General features: G+C 37.4%; 7 protein-coding genes across 7 annotated transcripts; 3 read left to right on the top strand and 4 right to left on the bottom strand.

The window, feature by feature from the left end:
• Positions 1–1,527: 1,527 nt before the first annotated feature.
• On the top strand, positions 1,528–3,936 carry LOC145899617 (NEDD8 ultimate buster 1-like). Its single transcript, XM_082988480.1, has 2 exons — positions 1,528–3,095; positions 3,282–3,936. Exons 1-2 carry the CDS (start codon positions 1,611–1,613, stop codon positions 3,594–3,596), a joined length of 1,800 nt encoding a protein of 599 aa, XP_082844606.1. The 5' UTR covers positions 1,528–1,610; the 3' UTR covers positions 3,597–3,936.
• A 10-nt stretch (positions 3,937–3,946) lies between these two features.
• Positions 3,947–4,420, bottom strand: LOC145897846 (ribonuclease P protein subunit p25-like protein). Its single transcript, XM_082986298.1, has one exon. The coding sequence runs from the start codon at positions 4,418–4,420 to the stop codon at positions 3,947–3,949; it is 474 nt and encodes a 157-aa protein (XP_082842424.1).
• A 5-nt stretch (positions 4,421–4,425) lies between these two features.
• On the bottom strand, positions 4,426–5,873 carry LOC145897760 (dynactin subunit 2-like). The gene has a single exon (XM_082986189.1). It carries the CDS (start codon positions 5,825–5,827, stop codon positions 4,682–4,684), a length of 1,146 nt encoding a protein of 381 aa, XP_082842315.1. The 5' UTR covers positions 5,828–5,873; the 3' UTR covers positions 4,426–4,681.
• Positions 5,874–5,877: 4 nt separating this feature from the next.
• LOC145897762 (methylated-DNA--protein-cysteine methyltransferase-like) lies at positions 5,878–7,017 on the bottom strand. The gene has a single exon (XM_082986190.1). It carries the CDS (start codon positions 6,812–6,814, stop codon positions 6,275–6,277), a length of 540 nt encoding a protein of 179 aa, XP_082842316.1. The 5' UTR covers positions 6,815–7,017; the 3' UTR covers positions 5,878–6,274.
• Positions 7,018–8,983: 1,966 nt separating this feature from the next.
• LOC145899672 (endonuclease domain-containing 1 protein-like) lies at positions 8,984–10,989 on the top strand. The gene has a single exon (XM_082988566.1). The coding sequence runs from the start codon at positions 9,556–9,558 to the stop codon at positions 10,654–10,656; it is 1,101 nt and encodes a 366-aa protein (XP_082844692.1). The 5' UTR covers positions 8,984–9,555; the 3' UTR covers positions 10,657–10,989.
• LOC145899671 (NAD-capped RNA hydrolase NUDT12-like) lies at positions 10,602–13,588 on the top strand. Its single transcript, XM_082988565.1, has 8 exons — positions 10,602–10,742; positions 11,000–11,267; positions 11,457–11,910; positions 12,179–12,318; positions 12,522–12,641; positions 12,698–12,816; positions 13,072–13,252; positions 13,315–13,588. The coding sequence occupies exons 2-8, from the start codon at positions 11,047–11,049 to the stop codon at positions 13,448–13,450; spliced, it is 1,371 nt and encodes a 456-aa protein (XP_082844691.1). The 5' UTR covers positions 10,602–10,742; positions 11,000–11,046; the 3' UTR covers positions 13,451–13,588.
• LOC145899670 (putative arginine--tRNA ligase, mitochondrial) lies at positions 13,562–15,284 on the bottom strand. The gene has a single exon (XM_082988564.1). The coding sequence runs from the start codon at positions 15,143–15,145 to the stop codon at positions 13,562–13,564; it is 1,584 nt and encodes a 527-aa protein (XP_082844690.1). The 5' UTR covers positions 15,146–15,284.
• Between the last annotated feature and the right edge of the window lie 8,903 nt (positions 15,285–24,187).

The following is a 24,187-nucleotide window of genomic DNA, read 5'->3' as shown; positions in this document are numbered from 1 at the left end:
CCAAAATTATTTAAAAAAACATATTCATATTTGGTTATGAATATGATATGCGTATTATGACATAAGTTGCAAAAACAGGATTCGCTGGCAAAATTTTTAAAGCAGAGCATTCTACGCGCTTAACCCTTTCAAACGGTATTCTGAAAAATTCGATCGGACAAGTGCAGAAATGTGAATTTAGCCTATATTTTAAAAACATGAAAAAATATCGATTTTTTTGCAACTTTTTATTGTCATGCTCCAAATTTCAATTTACAACCAAACAAAAGCACGAAAATCAGTCTTTTAAAAAAAAACTAAACTTGTCTAAAAACGCATTAAGCCGCCGCTGTACGAGCCGAATACAGTTAGCCTACACCCTATACTCCCCATTATAAACACAGGTGAGGGGTGGTGCGGTGCATACTTACGCTGATAAATGTTGGCACAAGCTGATTCGCAAGCTCTTCTTTTGCATAAACATTCCTACACCATCATATTATCGAATGGAATCAAATTTTAACTAATTCGGCAGAGGATGCTACGCGAAATTCAACGATAACTTACTCCAACCCGACCGTCGCCCGCCGCTCTTTAAAGCCATCAAGCCATATGCATGCGCACCATATACTTTCGTCGATAAATGTTTGTAAAAACAGAGTCGCAAGCTCTTCTTTTGCATAAACAATCTTATGCTATCACCCGCCTCGTCGACTTATCAGATACCTCCCGCCTAATAGGGTCCAGCAAATAAATCATGTTGCGAAAACAACTGATAAGTAATACTTTGGGGTACAGAACTATAAACGCAAATGATGCAAACATAATTTTGTAATATTGTAACATACGTCACAGAAATTAGCGCTTGTATTGTGTAATGTTTTGTATATGTAACATACGTCACAGACACCAGCGCTTGAATTGCGTAATGTTTTGTGCGCAGCTTTGCACATGTAGCCTACTGCATAATCACATAATGTGACACAAATGATTTAGCCATCGAATGTTCTCGAGTAAAGTGATTCATTCAACATCCTGTTTACCACATAAAATGTTCTCCTATGCTTATGTCACATCACACCTATGTTCTTGTATTATATTACTTCAAGCGCCTCAAGATATCACGTGACATTATTGACCAATCAGCTCTCAGTATGGAGAGCTTTAAAAAGCCCAGTTTAGACCGGTAAATTCATTCTATTTGATTCCATTCGATTCTACTTGTTCTATCGTATTACTGTTACACTGCTATTATTACTGAGACTCTACAAGCTATTCGCCGGCTTGGGATTTATTCCCACAGCCTGATAATAAACTGTTTAATCGAGGTGAGGTAGGTAAAACCTTACAATATGAACTTTTAATCAGGTTAATTTTTGTAGTTATTGTTGATTTTCGCATAGCACTTGTTGTGATTAAATTTAGCAACGCATGACCAAAAATCTATGGACCTTGACGAATAAGAACAAGGGTATTCCCCTGTTTGTATTCTGTAATCTGTGTGTGTATGACTCGGGATTTTTGAAGTTGCATATGCTGTTCGCGTTTTTGTGTTGTCATATTTAACAGAAGTTTGGGATCGTCGTTGCATTTGGGCTTTAGCCTGATTTTTTAGACCCACTATTTATAATATGGAACAGGAGTTTAATGAGGTATTATTGTCCAAATTGCGTTCCGAATTGCGGAAATCTAACGTTAAGTTATGGCTAGAGCCGTACACTGATGCGGAAGGAAAACAAACGGACAAGTTCCTCGAGCTGGTTGCTGAATACTGTAATCGTTTTCACAAGCATAAAGAAATTATTTTTGAACACTTAGAACACCTGCGCTTGTTTTCCTTGCAAAAATTATCTCAAAATGCGGTATATAAGAATGAGGGCATAGCTACTATTCGGCTAAAGTTTTCCCCCAAACCATCCAACGTTAACTGTGCATCATTTGTGCAAACAAACCTGGATTCACTTGGAAGGGATCTGGCCTCCAAAGTGGGTGATATTCTTCAAGTCAATGCAGACCAAATTAAGCTTATCCACAGTGGCAAAGTTATAGCACCTGCCAACAGTTTAATTTCACAGGGAGTTCAACACAATAAAACGATTCTATGTATGATTCTGTCTCAATCAGGGCAAGAAGAAGCAAGTGAAACAGAGCAGCAGATGCTGGAACTCAGAGCTGTAAAACGGGGTGCTGAACTATTGGCTTCAACTAGCACTCAAGCTGTGGACAGGTTCGATCCGCAAATCACTGATCAAAATGGAAGAACCATTGACATGCCCGAGGATGAGAAATCTTCTTTGACAATTGCTTTGTCTCTGCATGAAATGGGTAGGAAAGTGGTAAAGAAAAAGGAGTATAACAAAGCTTTGCTTATTTTGCTTGAAGCTGACAATGAGTTCCGGCAATGCAGAGCTCAAATACTAAACATGGTGGATAACTTTGCGGTGCTTTGCTTGGACATTGCATGGTGTTATATGTGCCTTAATAACCTTGATACCCTTCAAGATGCCTCTGAGAGACTTAAAACAAGTGAAGAGTTTTTCAAAAAAAGCTATGGGGAGTCCCTTCAGCGACTGCTTACGATCAAAGGAACCTCAGGGCATGAGGTTGCCTTATTTGTCAGACTTTACCTATTACAAGGTGTAGTGCAGTACTTCAGTTCGAACTATCATGCTGCTGTTGAGTTGCTAAACAAAGCTTTAAGCTATGCAAACACAATAAAAGTCGATGAGGATAAGTTTGCTGAAATGGTAAGTCTGGGATTCAGTGGCACGGAAGCGAGAATGGCTTTAAGAGCATGTGGTGGCAACATGACTGCCGCAACTCAGCATGCCTTCAAAATTAGAGAAGAGAAAGAGGCAATTTCCAAGGCTGAAAAAGAAAAGACCCGTAAACGCAGGCTGGCAAGAAAACTAGGAAAATGTGCAAGTGGTGAAGATATTAATGTGGACTTGTATGAGCAAATGGTAATGCAATTGGGATTTGATGAAGATTTGGCAGCGGCTGCACTAAAGCAAAGCAACAATAACCTTGGTGATGCTATTCAAATGATTCATGAAAACAGTGAAATGCTAAGACTAGAAGTGAAGACAAAGGTCTCAAAGAAAAATGTGAAAAAGGTGTGTCTTGATGGGACTCAATTCAAAAATATTATATAATAAAAATTATGTTAAATCACTTTTGAATTTCTTGCTGATGATTTGACGTAAACAAGCTGTTTTTACCCTACAATAATATAAATTAATATTATTATGTCTATAGAAAATAATAATTGCTCAAGTTATTAACCAACTGCCATATTACAGGTGGAGTCGATGGGATTCGATCCACTATCAGCAAAGGCGTCCTTGCATCACTTCAATGGTGACCTGGAAAGGTCTGTTGAATACCTGTCAACACATCAAGGCACTGTTCCCCCTGAATGGCTTGTGGAAATGCAACTGAAGGAAAATAGTCCGAGCACAAGTAAATCTGAAGAGTTAAATGTAGAAGATAAGAAGGCACTGGAGGACATTGCAAATGTCGTGGATACAGATGACAATTATTTAGATGTTTTTATTGATGAAGAGGAGCAATACATTTTCCAATATCTTGCCCTCGCAAAATCCGCGTTGGAGTAAAGACTTAATGTTTGTAACACAAGCATGTGTTGAAAATACTCGCCTTATTTGTGAAGTTACATAAAAACATGTTATTTGTGAATTTAAATACTTTGAATGCTTTTTTTTAAATACAGTATATATGTTTTCCTTGCGTTCATAATGTGCCTTTATTTGGTTGCCAAAGCTTTGCTGTTGAACACAAAAATAAAACGTGGTGACCACAAGTTGTGCTGTTGGTCAATTCACCTATGGCTAACAACAATTGCACAGATCATCATAATGCAACATCAGCTTTGTATTATAAGCTATTACTTACAAGAATACTACGTATAGAGCTCTAACAATAAATGCAATTTAGTACAAAAATGTTATTTATTTTTTGCCTTTTGGGGTTTAGTCCTTTTTTGTGAACGTAGTTGCATGCGATGTGGGTGAGTTTTCAGTTTTTCCGGCAGTTCGTGTTTGGCGAGCAAGGTAAATAGCACAGGAACATGTTCTTTTACACTTAACACATCAAGACCTATATCAATGTCCCTGGGGAGCCAGATGTCTTCATAGACTTTGTGTCCCGTAGCGTTGCACTGGTGCAAACCACTGAATCTATTGTGTAAGATCTCTGTACACTTGTGTGCTTTGTTTTCTGCTTTGTCCTGGGCAATCAGCAACACTATGTCAACGCCTTCTTGTTTCAATTGTCTGGAAGCATAGCCAACAACCTTGTTAATGATGCTGTGTGGCGTGACTCTGACCTCGACAACAGTTTGATCACCACTGGTAAGTATTTCGCTGAAAGGGTTCACAGAATCATGCTGTATGGTTTTGAACTTTTCATACGCTTCCATAACCCTACAGTTTGTTTAAAGATAAAAGAAAAAGTTAAGTACCAAATGTCAATTATTTTGCATGTTGCATGCATTGATGAATGTACTGCGAGTTACTCAATTACATAAAGTTTGCACTCCAACAAAGTTGATTTTACAGTATACATGAATAACAACCACATTACAGTGCATGTTTAGCATTACATTTCATGAGCATCAAGCAGCACAACAATTACATAATAACACTATAGCAAAGTGGAACTGGGACATGTATGCAACAAACTATTTTAGGTTTTCCATTCTCTTCTGTAATTGAGCCATATTGCTTTCAATGGTAGAAGCATTTTGCTTCAGCATTTCCATCAACTTGGCTTGTGTAGCATTTGCTGAACTAAGCTGAGCAGCGATTTGCGATTGAGTTGACTCAAAGTGGGTCACAGCCGAAGTGAATTCTCCAGCTTTGTGGTGAAGTGAATCCAAGGCCTGAAGTCGACTCAGTAACTGAGGTAAAGCAAGTCTTACTCCTTCCCATTTCCTCACCAAATCATAAAGTTCAGTTGTTTTCTTATTTATTTCAGAAGGTTGGTCTCCACCAGCCTTGTGTGCTTTGTTGATCTCATTGACTTTGGTTAAAATCGCTTGAAGCCTGCTGTCAACTTGTGGCAGCTGCTCTGGTTCCAGCAATGACAGCTTGGTTTCAATGGCCTCAACTGCATCCACCAAACTTCCAGAAGAGGCATGACTTGCCAACACATTCACTTCACTGGACCCAGATCCAAGAGCTTTTTCCAAGCGTGCAAGCCGTTGTTCCAATTCGGCACATTTCAAATTTTGTTTTTTTTCTTCACTGGGTTTCAGATAAAGCTGATAGGTTCCATCATTTTGCTTGGAGGCCCCAGGCTTGGCAGATTTCGTTGTAGACACATTTTTTAATGAAGCCACAAGTTTGTTCACACCTACTTCTTCACTTAAACTTTTGCTTATTTCTGTAGGTTCGTTACTTTGAAGTTGGTTATTTAAAGCCTCCACTTGTTGCAGAAGTTTTGATGGTGAAGTACTGTCCTTTTTGGACTCTTTGACATTCTCCACTTGTGCTAGCAGTTCACCAACCTCAATTTTTAAACGATTGTATTTTTGCAGAGCGGTTTCTTCCTCTCCGGGTCCAGCAAGACCATACTCATTGCTGCTATAACCAGTCATTCGTTTTCCTTGAATTTTTCCAGAAAAATCCTTGCCAGCCCCAGATACATACTTGTCACTAAACTTGCTGAATGCAGCTGTTGTGTCCACGTCAAGGACTTCAACACTAGTGCTATCTAAATCATCTAACACTAGATGTTGATCGTCTTCAGGAAGGTCTGCACTCTCATAGACATCACGTCCTTCAACATCTATGCCTGGAAGATTGACATACTTTGGATCAGCCATGGTCTGCAGTATTCTACAAAATGTTTTAGACCTATTGCCACTTGTAAATCCTGAAAAAGAAATGTAGTTGCTAGCACCAAGATAAACACAATAAAGGTTCAAATTGTGTAGCATTGTTAAAAGGACAGGGTAAAGGTAGTAGAGCAACAATCAAATGTGATGTGTCGACCATTGGAACAAAGAAACTTATGTTAGTGTTTTAAAATTAACCACAAGTTTTCCATATTCCTGTAACAAATGAGTTTAACATCAAAAGTTTATGATTCGAATAGATTTATCAATTATAAGTAAACACAAAAATTGTTAGTCCTTTAGTAACATACTTTACATACTGAACATTATAAAATTGCAGTTTGAAAAGCATTAGGCAGGTTATTTGCTTGGCTCTAAAATGCAAAGGAAAATAAGCCCCCTAACAAGGCCTGTACATATGAGGTAAAGCACAAATTATATCAATTCTGCAGATTTTTTCTCATGTTCTAGTAGCCATGCCTTGATGTTGTCTCCTTTTCCTGACATGTAATGACCCAGTTTTCCATTGCTTCCCACTACTCTGTGACAAGGCACAAGTAAAGGTATTGGATTGGCTCGCATTGCTTGGCCCACAGCTCGACAAGCCTTTGGGCTGTTACACCGCTTTGCCAGTTCAGCATAGGACAAAGTACAACCACATGAGGTTTCATTCATCAGTGTGCGAAGAACCAATCCAGTGAAATTGTCCTTTTCAATGATTTCATTGTCAAGTGCTGGCAAAGATTTTTTGTGTTCCCCAGTAAAAAACTCCCCAAGCCAGTCAATAAAGTGTTGAGCATTGGAATTAATTGGACCATCACTCTCCACTACTTCAACACCAGATACACTGAGGTCCTGGGCAATGATATTGGGGTTATCATTGTACGACTGGTCAAGTTTGATGTCATGAACCCCCTTTTCGGTATGAGTAGTACTAATTATGCCGATCGGAGTGCGTAATACAATTCGTAACATGTTTTTTTGTATTGCAATGAATGTTTATCTGTTAGCCTACTAGCAAAGAAAATTTAACAAAATTAAAGAGTAATTGTAATTGCCAAGCAATTTCGAAAGAGAAACAAAGTAGTTTACAAAAATTGTCCTTTCGGAATGACACTAATTATGTCATGGCATAGCAAGATAACTAAGCTTTATTGTTTTTTTTTTTTACTGAGCTTTATTTTAGTGATACCTCAGGCTCAGGCTTCTCAGCAAATGTAAGCTTGTTAAAAATCCCATGAGCGAAAGTGCAAATGTAGTTGCGCAACCTGTTGTGGTTGCACCAGAGACTATACTGGTTGCACCATAGTTGCACATTCGGTATCACCGCAACTTCATACTATCCAGAGTCCACACCAACGTCATTTCAAACAGTTTGTCGCGTCCGATATAGGTTATGCACATTTCCTCTTGATCAAAACTCGAAGTCTTGGAACCCAGAAAGGATAATATGAATAAAATACGACCATACAATGATGCAAGCCACATGCATCGCCCCAGGGATTTCACTTAATTCGACTTCGTGTAAACCAGCAGTAACGGTTTTGGCGATAGGAAGACAATCCAATTGCATCTAAATCTAGGTAAATCTAAATCTAAACATAGATGATGGGAATAGCCCAAACATTTTAGAACAGGTTCTTCTAAAAACCGGTACTTGCAGTGCATACAGATACAGTACCATGCAAAAAGTTTCGCTTCAAGTTCTCGGGCACCAGTGGCGTAGCCAAACTGAAATAAAGAAAGAAAAAGTGTCGGTTTAAAACATCACCTTGCAAAGGTCAAAAATGCCAAGTCGTGCCCAATGGAAAATTATTTACGAAAGAATTTTACGAATATTAATTTTCAGGTTTGTGAGCTTCGATCAGTTATATCTCATTCGGTCTTGTCTTTAATCTCGCCCTGCATATTTGCGACTCTTTCAACAAATAAAACGATCGTTGTTTCTTTGGATTTAGATCCAACTTCTGGTCTGAGGTCAGTGCTTATTGTCCATACTTGGACGTATAGTGATCCGCATCGGACCTCGGGTCACAGAACATTTGACCTAGGCGGGTCTATGGGACTACGGGTATCACAGGCTCATTTAATATTGTTGGGCTAGCGATTATGGACGACCCCCAAGCTCGCCTTCGCAACTTCCACGACCATCACGTACTTTCACTTTATAGAGTAAAATTAACCCACATTCCTTGAAGGTAATGATGTTACAAACGTCGTAACCCTTCATGGTCTGTTCAAATACCAAGGTTGTGCGGCACTGGTGGAGTTTTGACTATGTAATGTTGATCAAATTTAGCAATCCATATCCATTAGTGAAAAGAATTCAACTTCTATGAGGGTGTACCAAATAGTTTTGAGAAACTTAAATTTAAATAGTTTATTCATTTGTTTTAAAATTTTTGCGTAGTATACAAAAACACAGTGGTTTATTTTTTTTCTGTGAATTCAATTGTTCCGGCAAGCATTCATTTGGTCTATGCCTAAATTTCGGGATGTCTATATATGCCACTGTTGTGTGGTGAGTATAAGTAGGGTGTGTTAAACGTGTAAGTCGTTCAATATCAAAACGCAAACAATTTTGGGGGGAGAAATTGGTATTTCGAATCTTTATCAAACAACAGCTTTTAACTGAACGGTTGCGTAGTGTTGAAAACTGAATGGCATATATCATCGCTTGGGATCCCCACCCAAAATAAATTTTTCTGTTTAGATTGCTAAATAAACGCAACGACAATAATTTTTTGGATAAAATCCTGCCAAAACTTGCTTTAACGTTCGGTGAATAAGCCCGTTAAACCTAAAACTAACCATTGTTTCCAAACATGGATCATTGTTGCCGAACACGTGGCATTGTTACGAAACAAGTACCATTTTTCGTTCAATCGGACTTTAAAAGAGACAAAGCAGCCTATAACATGCAAGGTTTTTAACTGTATTGTCGTTATTTTAACGTGTATAACTTATGCAAGTACAAGAATCCTGTAATCGAAATAAACCTGGTCGTTCTCATGCGTTAATTGCCAGATGCAACATTTTTTTTAACGCTTGTCAATTTTTCTCAAGATGTTCGACATGCAGAAAAAAATCGACGCCCTGAGTATAAGTATCTGTTGTCACTCTTTGTAAATAGACATATGGCCATCTTCTCAGCCTACCTGTATTAGGCCTTGACGGGAAGAATATTCTACCCTACGTGCATGTAGTAATGTTTAGCGTGGGGTGAAAGTGGCACTCAATTGCAAGTTGCAACACGTTTAACGGTTGAGGCAAGAACATATGCAGTGAACGCTGAACGACATGATCTGTTATCTGTGCAAGTGTGCCAACTGCATCTGTTGTGCAATCTGTTGTGCAAGTGTGCCAACTGCATTGGCGCGCAGTCCAGTGGAATGTTGAAACAAATATGAACAAGTCAGGGTTAGCTCGATGCAACATCCGGTCTTGCGCAAAGCATTGGCAATTGCGCGTGAACTTGATCAGTTGGTGAATTCTTCCGGGATCGCTCAGTTTAAAAAGACCAGCGGTGTTTTGACAGTCGTTTGGAAAGTGTGACTGTAAACGTGAATTACAGCAATGCTATTTTTTTATTGCATTAAGTGTATCCGGATTAAGTACTTAAGCGGAATTTGGATTTATTGCTTTGCAATTTTGACATGATACATTTAAGGATAGCATGATCTATTTATGTCATTTTTAAATTATTTTCGTTAATTATGTTTTTGGATAGTGTGTTATATTTCAGACATTTTTTATTCATTATGCAACACTGTTGTGCCTACTTTCTCATTGCCTTTGTATGTGCATCATTTGCAAGAAAAGAACAGCAACTTTCTGTTGACCAGAATAATGAAGGGAAATATCTTGAGGCAAATTGTGATGAATTCTTCCATGGTCAGGCATTTCCATTGCCCATTGGAGCAGCTGATCAGGGAGTAGTCAAATTGTGTCAAAACCAGAAAAAAACAAATGACACTGTAGCTTTTGCAACTCTGTTTAGCACCAAAGACCGAATACCTGTTTACACCGCCAATAAAGTGGCATTAAATCCACAGGGGCACACTTACCCAAGACCAGAGACATACTTGTGGTCTAGGGTATCACTAACTATGTGTGACATCCAAGAATTACCGACAAAGCCAATATTCTCCATGATTGGGCATATTGCCAAGCATCTTAGACACCAATGTGGAAAATATCAAGCACTCGCTGAGGATTATGTGGACAACATATTAAATTTGGATCGGGGACATTTGTCGCCAAACTCTATAAATAGCCAAAATGAAATAAAGCAAGATAATACTTTTACTCTTACCAATGCAGCACCACAATTTGGTAATTTTAACGAGTTCTCATGGAGGGAATACGAGTGTGTCACACAGTATGCCATTCTTGAGATGATCCCCAATGAAGAAGTGTTTATAATGACAGGGACTTTTGGAACAGCATACGACCAAAATCACAACCCTTTGTATATAAAAGGCAATGAAACCAACCCTGTAAAAGTCCCTGGTTATTACTGGAAGCTTGTGTGTTACCCTGGCAACCCCCAGAAGGGCAAGAACCCATGGGCTTATGCCATTATACAGAGTAACACCAACATAAAAACCACAGCCACCTGGAAAAGCTACATGCTTGTAAAGGATTTTGCAAATAAATATTTTGTTGATCCCCCTGTGGGTGATGACTGCATGAATGCTCCATTTGGTTCCTTTGGAAAGTATTTAAATGAGGAGACTTATGATGAGTTTCTTCGCGCTCACTGTAAAGCTGGAAAAAGAAGTAATGTGTCTGCATCTGCAAAAGTTGATTTGTAGTGAAGAATGTTTTTTACATCATGTACAACAGGACATTTTTTACCAAACAATCATTTAAAATGAACTTCCACTGTGCCACATTCGGGGTATATAACTGTTTTTCGATTGAACATTAAAATTTTTTTTGTTTTATAAATCCTGTGAAACTAACTGTGTTATTTTATAATTTTTTTTGCTTCAGGTATACTGAGCATTCTTGGTTTCTGCACCTTTCAATGTTTTTTTCAGATAGTAGTGGCAATTATTGCTAAGCATTCCTTTGCTTCATTTTTTATGTGCAAAAGCTACCATTATGTTGTGTCTTTTTCATTGTATCAAAAAACTCATGCATTTTTTTACACAGAGTTGCTGGCTTGTGATTGGTTAAAAACTGTTATAGCTCGAAGTAACATGCACAGGAGTACTAGTGATGAAAGGAGTGAAATGCATCAGACGTATGTCAACCGTATCCTTGAGGCTGCAGCAGATGGAAACATTAAGGCTTTGCAGGAGAATAAGAGTTCACTCGCCTCTGTTACAACCGAGTGCAGAAACAAAAATGGTTGGACACCACTTATGCTTGCCACAAGGAATGGTCATGTCCAGGTTATGGAATTCCTACTTGAAAATGGGTATATTTATGTTAATTACCCAGATGCCATCATTTTATAGTGACTGAGAATAAATATTTCTTATTTTTGCCCGGTAGTTATTACTTTTGGTGGTTTACAATTGATTAGTGATATTAGACTTGATCCACACCGGTCAGAGTTGTGACCTAAACAATAATTCAAACAAGTGGGACTTTGTTTTTTTCGTAGGGCAGATCCTAAGGCAATAAACAAAAGTGGCCAGACTCCTTTGGCCATCGCAGACTTCTGGAACCAAGCTACCTCAACACAAACCCTCAAAAAGTTCCTAGAACCTCAAAATGTGATGCCATTCGAGCTGGTCAACCATTTCAGCCAATCCTCTGTTGACCGACAGTCGTACAAGAGAACTGATGAGGAGCACATGAAAACAGTCAAGAAATCTACTGGCACCAAGTTTATGGTATTCGTTGAAATGCAACTTTTGATAACACAAAAGAAGCATCCTAAAAAAGGCACCAAAGTTGTGTGGTTCTCTTGGAAAGATTTGGAAACCAAGCTGGAATCCTTTAAGCACGACATTATCTTTTTGGGTATTGGAGATATTGCTAGTGGACGCTTGTTACGTGAGACGCCAATTTCTCTCAAAGATGATATACCCTACTTTGCAGTGAACTTTAAACAGGTATGTCTATGTTATGAACACAATCATTTGTAGTTTACCAGTCTTTAAGTTACTTTGATTTGGAATGTAGCCAGATGGCCTGTCAAACCTGTTTTTTAGATATATACAGTCTTTTTTGGAAATGTTTTTGAAATTTTGAATGGACACAAAGTTGATTTTAATATTCGAATTGTTAATATTTAAAAAATAATAACTGGATAAAGGATTTCATAGTCATTGAGAAATATATTTGCATCAACCTTTCCCGACATGCAATTGTTTATTGCAGGAATTATCGGAAAAAGAATTTCCTGTAAGTCACTTAGGTGAATATGCTCCAGCTGGAATGAACCAGGGAATATTAAGATTGGGAAAAGAAGAATCCGGCATTGTAGCTCAAGCAAAATCTGTGCTTGCATGGCATGACAAGTAAATTTTACCTAAAAAAACATATATATATACATTAAATACATCCATACATACATTTTGATTATATATTACCTTATCATCACTGAACTACAGTGCTATAGCAGCAGAATGGCTTTGGGCTCTATTTTAAACAGAGTTGTGCGCTTCGTTTATGTTGACTTCATTAAGACTTGATAACACCTTTAAACTCTGCCTTGTTACAGGTATATTTATTGTCCAACATGTGGCAGTGATACAAGCATTGGAGATTCAGGCTACAAACGCATTTGCTCCAATTTAGACTGCATAAGTCACAAAGGTGCACACAACACATGCTTCCCAAGGTATGTCCATTGCTTAATGTATTTTAATTGTATAAAATTTATAAATGAACTAACAGAACTGACCCAGTCGTTATTGTGCTGGTAATATCAAAGGATGGAAATAAATGTTTGTTGGGACGTCAGGGCAGACATCCACCGAGAATGTACTCTTGTCCTGCTGGGTTTTTGGAGCCGGGTGAGTTTTTGGCATGATTGGCATTGGTTTTTTGTCTAATAACTTTTTTTGTGCCAGCAATATTATTTCTTTAATGTCTAGATAAATATTCTGTGTTATCCATAAATATTCCTGTTTTAAATTCTTCTGTAATATACCTTTAGTTATGGTCATTGACACTATAAGTGTGAAGTTTCCAAAATACTCCTATTAAATATATTCTCACAAGAAATCTGGACTCAAAACATGGTTTATTTTCAAACAAATATATTTCAGGTGAGACAATTGAAGATGCGGCCAGACGGGAAGTGATGGAAGAATGTGGAGTCCATGTTGGTCCTCTGAAATACCATTCCTCTCAACCCTGGCCATTTCCATCCAACTTGATGATTGGTCTAATAGGCCATGCACTTAACGACAGTATTACTGTTGATGAAGTGGAACTGGAAGATGCAAAGTACGTTAATGTCCATTGACATAAAAATAAGTGTGCTAGGTCAAAAACTGGTGTTATTGTAGGTGGTTTGAGCGAGCAGAGGTTGCAACAGCATTGATAGAAGGTTTTAAGAGGCCTGAAGGTCTAATTGTACCTCCTCCCTATGCAATTGCCCACCAGCTGATGAAAGCATGGCTACAAATGTCCTCAAATCTGTAGGCATGTTTTGAAATACAGTGTTTTGGTGTGCAATCAGATATTTTTATAATTGTTTTACTCAATACATTAATTTAATCCAATACCGCCTCATTTAATGTAATAAGAAGGTCATTACATTTCATTCAGTGGGGTTATACCCAAAAGCTTAATTCCATTTGACAAAACAACTCTTGCACAGTGAAAACAGAGCAGATGTGCCTCAGCAATATCTTTATCTTCCCCTTTGACTTTGCAGCATCGAAGTGCTTTAGCTATTACGTGGCACAAGTCGTACAGATAATACAGCAAAATAGAAGGTTCCAAGGTTTTATAAGTCTTTTCTAAGGCCATGCCATACTTGGAAACCTGGTGTACTAGCTTTATAATGTCACTGTTGGAAAGTTTAGAGGGGTCAATTTTGTGTGAGATTTCCACCCCACAGTTTTGCTCCAAACTGTAAAGCCTTGAATGGGAGTACTGCAGAAAAAGTCCATGGTCTCCCTTGGAAGCCAGGACAGCATCCCAGCTAAATGTATAATTTTTGCTTAGTTTGCCTCGCAGGTCATGGCACACAAGCCCGGTCAAGGCCAATGTCTTGATAACTTCATCTATGTCATGGATATGTGTTTTTCGTGTGGAATGCTTCAGTCGGTCTTCCCTTACTCTAGTATATGCTGTATCTAAAATGTCTCTTACAAACACAGTCTGACCATCCCTTGTGCGCATATTTTGTACTCTACCAAAGCCAATATGTACAAATTTGTTAGCCTCTTTTCTGGCCCATTCATATCCCATTTTTTCTAAAATGCCAAACACTTGATGAAAATGCAAGCTCTGAGTGAAATCAGTGATATAAATCATCTTATCAAACTGAAAACTTTCATACCGGTCTAGAGCTGCTGCCACATCCCGAGTCAGATATAAAGTAGTCTCATTTTCACGTACAATCACTGGGGTGACCTCGTGTGGCTCTTTACCTGATATCCAACTAGAATTGTTCAAGTCTATTTTTCTTCCACCAGCCTCTGTAAGTAAATTCAGCCTGTACATCTGTTTGACAACACTTTTTGCTGGTATAACATATCGCGATTCTCCAGTGACTTCATCGAAGTTGATTGATATTTCATCATAAAGTTTTTGAAATTGTGCAATGCTTTGTTCACGAGATAGACTCCAAAACTTCAGAGCTTCTTCTTCACCATTTTCCATTCGAGAAAATAAAATCTGAGCGGAATCATATATAGTTTTATCTTTTTTAACTGCTTTGTTGACTTTTACATATACATCATCCAAATGTTGCAGGGGGTTTATTTGAAGGAGCTGCTCATTACCAAATCGTTCAAAGCCAATAGCAAGAAGAGCAAACTGTAAACCCCAGTCCCCTAAATAGTTTATCTTGTGCACATCATGTCCAGCAGTGGTCATTAGGTTGCTGATGGTGTTGCCTATTACAGTGGACCTGAAATGCCCTACATGAAACATCTTTGCAATGTTTGGTGAGCTAAAGTCCACAACAATTTTCTGTTTGCCGAGACTTTTGAAAAACTCTTGGTTGAAGCCATACTTTGAGCCTTCCTCTAACACTTGATTTAAAGTGGCAAGTATATCAGTAGTTTGTGGACCACTAAGGACTGCAGTAGTGGACAAGTATTTTTTACAGAAAGTGTTTAAAGGGATGTGTTTCTGCAACGAGCAAAAAACTTGACGTGTCAACATGTTTGGTAATGCATCAACAATAATCCTAATATCTCACAACGAGGCAATCAAAAGTTGCAATTAGTCAAGCTTTATTCTTCTTTAAATTTCCACTCCTGTCTGCACATTGGACAATGTTGGTTCATCTGTTGTGACTGTAGCCACTTCAGAATGCAGTGCATGTGAAAACAATGACTACACTGGCCCCAGACTGAAAATAAAACAAATATAAACGTTAACCCTACAGTGCTACTGCTACAGAGCCCCAAAACAAGTTTTGTATTTAAACTTTTACCAATTGGGCAATCGTCTCCTGCGGTCTTGCAATTAGAACAGCAATATTCGAACGGGTATCGGCATATTCCACAACTGTCGTCAGACGCTTGCCAGTGCCAGCTCACAACTGCATACCACTTATTGATCTTCACTTTCATTTCTATTTCGTACGTAAGTATGTTAGAAAACTCTAGCAAAAGTCATGCTCGTAAATTAGTTTGCTAGGGATCAGGGGATGATAAATGTTAATTATTTATACACTTATTACCAAGTTTATTACGTACAGTACAAATCTCAAACACATACGTTACAAACTGCATTTTGCTATTTTGACTTACGTTACACTTTTCATCCGTGACGAATATTTCTTCTCTACTAACCAAGCGCGACAAGTTAGTATTGTTTTTCAAAGTGAATTTGTGTTAAGTCCGTGTTTGATTTTTGGTAATCTTGAAATTATTTTTTTTCACATAATTTTTATGCGTATCTAGAATTATCACTTTGCCCAAAATTTACGTTATTACAACTTGCAACCACTCTCACCTATTTTTGTGTTACCATTTACAAGGATTTCCCCTGCAGGGTTTTCCCGCGCCCTACTGCTTGTAGTAGTTTGCTTTCCATTTTTGAAGTTGGTCTACATTTAGATGAAAACGTGCTGTCAAAATGTTTATTTCTGGACAAAATATAACCGACAAACGTGTCCTTCTGTTTTTTTTTTGTAAAAACAAAAGTTACTCCAAAGTAAATATGATGAATTTAATGGGTGGCCTACTTTCTAAGTTACATTTCAAACACTTTGTTCATGTGATATGTAGCATATAAGCTTTGTAAATGATCCAACAATTTCCCAGTATGTTTAATATTGTTTAACTACACGGGAAGATGATCAGGACATGTGCACTTATTTTGTTGGCAATTTATTGGAACATGGTGCTTCTCAATGCAGGTGAAGTGGCAGTTACTTTGTCATGGCTATTACTAGATACTATACTGCCCAGTATTCAGCAATAAAATATGCCTGGCAGCGTCAGTAACAATTTAGATTCTAGATACTATTTGTTTAAAAATATTTAATCTTTACATCATTGTTCATAGAATGGGTTTGTAATGACATTGAAGCTTCAGCAACATGCCTGGAATTTCACACTAAGAGTCTGTGTGACAAAATGAGCATTTATAGGGCTTGCCAAAAGACATGTGGGAAGTGTGGTAAGTGGCGTTGATATGCCAAAAAGTTTATTTTCCGAAAATGTGTATGGCTAAACATGAAAAGCTCACACCCTATGTTGTGGAATATGTCTTTCATATATCGGGAAAGGCACATATATCAGGATAAAAACTTGTCTGGTTTTTATCAGACACGCCAGGGTGGTCACGTTGGTCACAATGGAGTGACTGTAGTGCATCAGGATGCAACCAGCCCGGTCGAAGAACTAGAATCCGGCAATGCATGAGTCTAAGCAAATGCAGAGGCCCCTCTGCTGAATTAAGGCCTTGTACCAGAGGCCATTGCACTGAAAACCTATTGAAGGTATGGTATACAGTTACATGTGTTCGTTAAAAGTGGAAATCACTAGGTGAATTCTTCGTAGTTTACTTCAAACAAAATTTTGTTAGCTTTATCTTACAACAATAAAAACAGAAGTGTGATGTTTGCGAATTAACAGTGTGGCATTTGCAGTGCATAATTTTTTTGACAGTGACATGCAGACATTTTAAAATATTTAAAATACAGCATTAGGAAAAGATGCCAGTTGAATTGTGTTGATTATATTGTGTATTCAGACAGTCTGTAATGAATCAGAATCATTTCTTTGTCCTGGTGTTGAGATTCCCACAATATGGGATTGCATTTCCAGAAAGCTAATATGTGATGGTTACAAAGATTGCATTGAAAATACTGATGAGGTCAACTGCAAAATAGCCAATGGTCCGACAGATGGTAACCCATATTTTAATATGATGCATACGATACAGGCATTACTTATGGTTGCTATTCTGCAGCATTTTCCATTGCATTGAGACACAAAGTCCCAATGTGTTTGTATAGTCGGAGCACTGCGGAGGTCATTGTTGGTCTTCATTGTGCACCCCCGTCAGCCCCTTTCTATCATTCATTTAGGTGGAAGTGGTATGGGCAACAAAACCTTGTCAATGTTGAATTGGGATCTTGTTTGGCAAGAACAAATGATGTAAATAACTCTCTGTTTTTTTTTATGCATGACTGTTATTTATTTGACTAGTATTGTGGCATAAAAAAGGACCGGACATGTTTGCATATGGAACAATATATGTTCACTTTTTAACCAGTAATATCATAAATATTTTCTGATAAACATGTGAATGTGTATTTTGAAGTTATGTCCAACTAATGTAAATGCGTATTTTACTTTTACTTGTAACTATAGACGCACATAGAGTTAAAAAAATGTGACTCAAATGATGACAACCAGAAGTGGGTTTGTGATTCCAATGGGACAGTTCTACTGTTTAAGGCCTCATTTACAAACAGGTAATCCTACAACTTTTTGTTGTTCCTATTTTTGAAAGACAAACTGTATTTTTACTTGAACACTAAACCATGAAATATACTACATGAGCACTTGATATTCTTTGGGAGTCTATTGAGTCAACAAAATGCTTTTTATCCCAAAAATGCTAAACCTGTGTTAGGTTATTTTGTTGCCTTTTTTTGCAGTTGTGGGCACTAAAGTTGAAAAACTATGGCAATTTTAGAAAGCTATAAATTTTGTAATCCCTGTTTGTTTGGTTTCTGATCTAAGGTACATCTCATATGACAATGTAACTGGTGTTTTGCATTTGTCTATGGACGCTGAATCGAAATCACTTTGGAAAATGCTTGGCACTGACAAACCGCTCTGCCAGTCACAACATGTTTGGGAGGAGTGGGGTGTGTAGTCTGTATGGTTTTAAGCTTATTGGATCAAGTAATATAGTTGCAATTTCTATTTTGTTTTGATAAAAATCAGTATTACAGGTGACTTAGTTTGCCATTTTATTGATGCTCTCCCCCTTTCAGGTCAGTGGTCAGAATGTTCAATAACATGTGCTGGGCGGGGATTTGGTAAACGTTCGCGCAACAGAGTTTGCAAGGGTGGGAAGTCTGGCAGAGGACTTTGCGATGCTTCTGGCATTCAAACAGAGAGATGTGACCAACCTGCTTGCAGGCCACAGTGCCCTGATGGCTTTGACAATTCCAGTTACCGTAAATACCAGTTGATATTTTGTTGTGCATGTGAATTGTTAACAAATTGCCAGAAGCATACTGCATAGTAACCACAAATTGGAAGTCTTTCCCCTGGCTGTTTGGTGGGCAAAATCATCACTAGTGAACAAGATGCAATAAACAGTGGCCGGACTGCAGCTCATTAAAAAAATTAATATTCTTCTGTCCCTATCCATGTCATTTTTGTCATCAGTGAGACATTGACAAATATTTTTATGGATTTGGTAAGGTGTTGTCAAATTACAATAGAAACTCACAAACACAGCAAAATGTTTATTTTTATATCTGTCTTTGCAGTGTGGTCTCACATTGTTCTTATCCACAGTAGGACTATGTATTACTCTAACACCATTTAAACAGAATAAGTTTTTCATTTGATTTTTTCCTTATAAATTAATGCAGAGTTTGTTTTTGCGTAGCTTGGGCCTGCTTTCGAGTATTCAAAGACAAATCCAAGAACCAAAAAGAAGCTAAAAAGTTTTGTGAATCCTTGAATTTATTTGGAGTCTCGCTGAGGGCCACACTGGCCTCTGATAAAAGTATACACAGTCACAAAGTTTTAAAAAACTTGGTTGCTGTTGGGTCTGGTGGTAAACCTGAGGTCTACACTGGAGTGACAGCATCTGTAAGAACAATTTTATTCCCAATCATATCTTATATCTGGAATACTCTTTCTTTAATTATTTTACCGTTATGCTAGATCGTCGATGGTTCATTGGTTGCCTTTGAATTTAATGATAAATTCAATGTTGGAGATCCACTCACAAGTCGATATTGGCACAATGTGTCTTTGGACTTATCCTTAGGTAAATGTAAATCATATTAAATGGGTTCATGCCCATACTGCTGCTCCAGTATTGCTGTACATTACCAATTTTTGTTGTGTATTGAGTCAGGTTGGAGTGGGAGTGCAGGATCTGGATTCATGATTCAATCTTTTTCAGGGAGTTGCCTAACTGTTAATGCTTCAAATTTTAAGGTACCTACGATGTTAAGGTTTGAATCGTCTCATCATGTATCTGACACAACTGAAGTGCACCTTAATCTTTTAAATCTCCCTTCCTTTGCTTTCCCCTCATGCAGGTGTCCATTTCTAAATGTGCAACGGAACAAACACTGTGGATTTTTCTTATGGATTATCTTATCCATGTAAAAACTGGTAGATGTTTGGCTACTGATGGTGGGATAAACACAACTGTTGTCCTGTAATACTTTCAAGAAATGTCAAAATTGCTAGTATTGATTTTATTACTTTTTAACAGAAACAATCAAGCAGTTGATTGCAATATTCAACATACATCAAGTTTGAAATGGAACCTTTCCAATGACTACATTAGGCCAGGTACAACTGTAATTTTTTATAGCACTATCTGATACTTCAGTCATTTTTAAACAAGAATTGCCACTTTATATTTAATCCTTAAAAGTTGTGATTCCGTTGGATACTGGCTTGCTTAAAAGGCATATTAACTTGTAATGGTTTTCTTTCTTTAGTGAACAGCAAACTGATTTTATCTGTTGAGGACAAAACTTTGGCTCTGGTTGATTTGACCGCAAGCTCATGGTATGCATCTACAGTGTATGGTGGTGTAACAGAGCTGGAAAATACAAGAGATCAACATGGTGTATGGTTTTTAATTGAGGAAGCGAGTTCAGGGTATTGCATGGCAGTTGTCCAGGACAGTGAGGTAGAAATCAGGCATATTACAGTTTAGCACAAGTCTAGTAGAGCAGAGAGTATGTTAGTATTATGTAAAAACAGACTGGACACAATAGTAAAATAACTGAAATTATGAAGTAAATTATATGCTGATTTTTATAAACACCACAATGCTTTCCATTTTTAAGATTGGGACTGACGTTGTCACAACACAGCCATGTGATTTCAATGACATGACGCAACGTTGGAGCCAAATGTGGTCATACCACTTGGTCAACAGGGAATTTGCTTCATGCCTTAGTGTCAACTTTTCACTTACTGGGTTTAAACAAACCATTAGAAATGATACTGGCGTTGTCCTTTCTAATTGTAAACCACACACCAAGTCGCAGCAATGGAACGTTGAGTTGGAGACAGTAGGTATGTGAATGACAGATTCGCATCATGCAAAATGCAAGTTTTGGTAAATGTTTAGGGTTGAAGAATTTGCTGGAAATTTACCCAAATCAACAGAGGTCCATTAAACTGACATCAAAGTGTAAATATAAGCCTCAATATACCAGTAAGTCTTGTATATATGTTTTGCTAAAATTAATCATTTTGTTCAAAAATTAAATTCATATGTCAGTTTTTGAATAAGATTTTGCAAAAGCAACCTAATTACAATTTTTGGAACCATGTGAACTTTTTTTGAGAAATACTGATTTAGTCATCTGTGCACTTCTGATGTTTGTTGCTTAATACTGCTCTTCTGGCAAACTTTATTGTATTTACGTTTCTCGACGTTTCGGCTATTGTGCAATACAGCCTTCATCAGGAGGAAGTATCTAAGTTTAGCAAGTTTTTTATGTATTGAAGAAACAAGGGTGTGTGTTAGCATCAATGTGCGGAAAAACCTGATTCAGATCGACAATTCTAATGTAGCAAGAATGGATACTTCATTCAAAATCCACAGTATAGCTTTGCAAAATAGCTCACTTTGTCTTCAGGCAATCAGTAGGTCTTAATTGATTTAAGTATGGCAAACTTAAAGTTTTTACCCAAAATTTAATGACCTTACTTTCTTTACTTGCTCGTAGTTTCATTAAAAAGTTTAAATTTTTGCGGATCAAACTAAAATTTTGTGCATAAAAGTTTACAAATTGTACATTCCAGCCACAGAAGACAATCCCACCGTTAAGTTTGACACATGTTCAAATGAGGGTTCAGAATGGAATTGGGGCAATGATGGCACAAGTTTATTGAATGCTGGCAAGTGTCTCACAACAACTTCAGGCCATGACATCCTGATGCTTCAACCATGTTCACCAGGATTATCCCAGTATGTACAAAAAATTTAACTTTAAAGTTATCATGCAAAATAGCTATTTGTTTGACAAATTTTTCTGTTATTTAACTTTTATTGACTTACCAGTAATTATGCATTTGCAGCCTGCAAATGTGGAGAATAAAGAAAAACACAAAGGGTTCTTTCATTGCACTAGCGCACGACAGCAGCTTTCTTGTGACTTTGAATTTAACATTGGAAAACCAAACTAACCAGCATTCAATCAATTTGCGAAACACCAAGAACTCTAAATGGCGAGCAGTTACATCATCAGGTACAAAAATCCTTTACTGGTCTGGTATTACTTAAAAATATAACATGACCTGATATTTTTAAGGTGGCACTGGTGTTTTGACCGCAATGAAGGATTGTTGGAAAGAAGGTCAAACTGAGTACAAGGGCTTTAAAGGATGGACAAAAAGTGGACTGCAATGTCAGTCATGGCGGCTACAATTTCCACACGCTCATCGACATGACATAGATGATGGCCCTTACTGCAGGTTTATTTTGGCTATACAGTTGAAATAACACATAGAAAAATACTGCAGTGCCAACGAGGCACATAAATTTGCAGGTCACAACCCTCTATTGCTTTTGGTTTCAATCAAACCTCAAGAAGTGTTTTTCTGGTGATGTAGTAGGTTACCATTTATGAAAAATTCTGTAGTGCAAACTCTTAGGTTTAGAAATTTTAGCAAACAATTAACAAACTGAAAGTACATAAAATGGGAAAATAACGTTTTTTTATAAACATAAAATTTACAGTTTTTTTTACCTTAAAAAAGAAACTGCTGTTGAAAATAACCCTAAAAGCTAACCCTGCTACAAAGAAGTTGTTTTGCCAAACCTGCTGCAAAGAAGTTGTTTTGCCAAACCCAATATTGCATTCAACATTACTGCTTTTTAGAAATCCTGTAAGCTTTAGACGACAGGGAAGCCTTCCATGGTGCATGACAACAGACAAAAAAGTGGAGTGGGAAGCCTGTCGCTTACCAAGCTGTCCCATGTTAGGTGTCACACTATCTTCTGCAAGTGGCAACTGGCAGATTACAGGTGGCACCAAACCATTGGGATTTATCTGTGAGACACCAAGTGAATGTGTTGTCGGTACTGGAGTAGATTATGTTGGAACTGTCAACACAAGTGGAACAGGAAAACAGTGTCTAAATTGGTGGAAAAGGCAGAAGACGTTATCTCAGAGAGAGTAATTAGTTAACATATTTTCATCACTGTTGGAAAATCATGTTTGATGTTTTTTGTGTGTGATATAAATTTGGATCCTTTTTTAAATATTTATGTGCAATTAGTACTTTAAGATTGTTTTTAATTCACTTTTTACTATTAAAAAAGCTTATAATAAACATAAATTTAAAATAGGTGATAAGTGTATGAATGAAAGTATTGTGTTAATCAATAAAATCTTGACAAGAAATAATGTTTTTATCATTTCAGAGCTGGTGCGTTGGAACCAAATCATACATTTTGCAGAAATCCAAATAATGACCCAAAAGGAGTTTGGTGCTGGGTTGATAATTTTCAAAAGGAATATTGTCGCCACATTTTGAAATGCCCAGTTAGATGTTCTGAACCTCCACCTGTGTTTAGGTAAAAGAAGATAAGCAGCTTTCTGGAAATATTGATTAGTCCAAACAAACATGTGCAGATAGAAATAAAACAATAAAACAACCTTAAAATATTTTCCATCGAAAAATTTAACATTACTTTAATGAGAAATTTAAAAAAAAACATTTTAAAATTTACCAATGCCCAAATTAAAAATACCAACAATCAACTTAGCAAACTGGTTATCACTGTGTTGATTTTACAGAGCCCATGCCCATACAATTCACAATGTGGCTGCTGGTCATGGATATGCACATGGCTCCACTATTTTATATCAGTGTGAGAATGGATTTTATCGAACGGATACCAAGCAATATCACTTCATCTGTCGTAACGTATGAGTCTCAATATGATGTAATTTTATTTTACTGGAAGTTGTTTTTCAACCTTTATACCGTGACTATTTCAGGGGAGATGGCGTGGTAGGGCACCAAACTGCCAAGCTATTCTCTGTAAACTTTCACAACAATCAGTGATTAATGCATATTCAGTAGAAAAACCAACAACAGTGCCAATAGACAAGACTGTCACTTTCAGGTATTCATTGGACTTTAATTGTGGATCGAAGATTAAAAGTTCAATACAAAATACAATGTTTGAGTAGCAGTTTGAAATATTTAATTTTGAATGCATAAAGATTGAATTTTCTGTCATAATTTTTTTTGGTTTTTAAAGGTGTGATCCTGGTTATCTTTTTGAGTCCGGAATGGATGAAATAACCCTAAAATGTGTTGCAAAAAATGTGTGGTCAACCAGTCATGTTCCTGTCAGTCTGATGCATCTAAACCATGAACATATAACCGATCTTTCTCAGATTTCATGCATTCATCCATGTCCAGAGGGTTACACAGCTGCAGCCCACTGGTGCATAAAGGTATTCAAATAAATCATGTGGTGTATTTTTAGCATAATTTTTGTAAGTCAATT

The sequence above is a fragment of the Ascidia mentula genome, chromosome 4 (genome assembly GCF_947561715.1).
Source record: "Ascidia mentula chromosome 4, kaAscMent1.1, whole genome shotgun sequence".
In the NCBI taxonomy this organism is placed as follows: domain Eukaryota; kingdom Metazoa; phylum Chordata; class Ascidiacea; order Phlebobranchia; family Ascidiidae; genus Ascidia; species Ascidia mentula.
This window is presented reverse-complemented; position numbering and strand designations above follow the sequence as displayed.

Bases quoted from the DNA above. Each gene is read 5' to 3' on its own strand.
- LOC145899617 (XM_082988480.1), top strand. From the start codon at position 1,611: ATGGAACAGGAGTTTAATGAGGTATTATTGTCCAAATTGCGTTCCGAA. The intron at 3,096-3,281 runs GTGTGTCTTGAT...GCCATATTACAG, and splicing joins CAAAGAAAAATGTGAAAAAG to GTGGAGTCGATGGGATTCGA.
- LOC145897846 (XM_082986298.1), bottom strand. From the start codon at position 4,420: ATGGAAGCGTATGAAAAGTTCAAAACCATACAGCATGATTCTGTGAAC.
- LOC145897760 (XM_082986189.1), bottom strand. From the start codon at position 5,827: ATGGCTGATCCAAAGTATGTCAATCTTCCAGGCATAGATGTTGAAGGA.
- LOC145897762 (XM_082986190.1), bottom strand. From the start codon at position 6,814: ATGTTACGAATTGTATTACGCACTCCGATCGGCATAATTAGTACTACT.
- LOC145899672 (XM_082988566.1), top strand. From the start codon at position 9,556: ATGTTTTTGGATAGTGTGTTATATTTCAGACATTTTTTATTCATTATG.
- LOC145899671 (XM_082988565.1), top strand. From the start codon at position 11,047: ATGCACAGGAGTACTAGTGATGAAAGGAGTGAAATGCATCAGACGTAT. The intron at 11,911-12,178 runs GTATGTCTATGT...TGTTTATTGCAG, and splicing joins TTGCAGTGAACTTTAAACAG to GAATTATCGGAAAAAGAATT. The intron at 12,319-12,521 runs GTAAATTTTACC...GCCTTGTTACAG, and splicing joins GTGCTTGCATGGCATGACAA to GTATATTTATTGTCCAACAT.
- LOC145899670 (XM_082988564.1), bottom strand. From the start codon at position 15,145: ATGTTGACACGTCAAGTTTTTTGCTCGTTGCAGAAACACATCCCTTTA.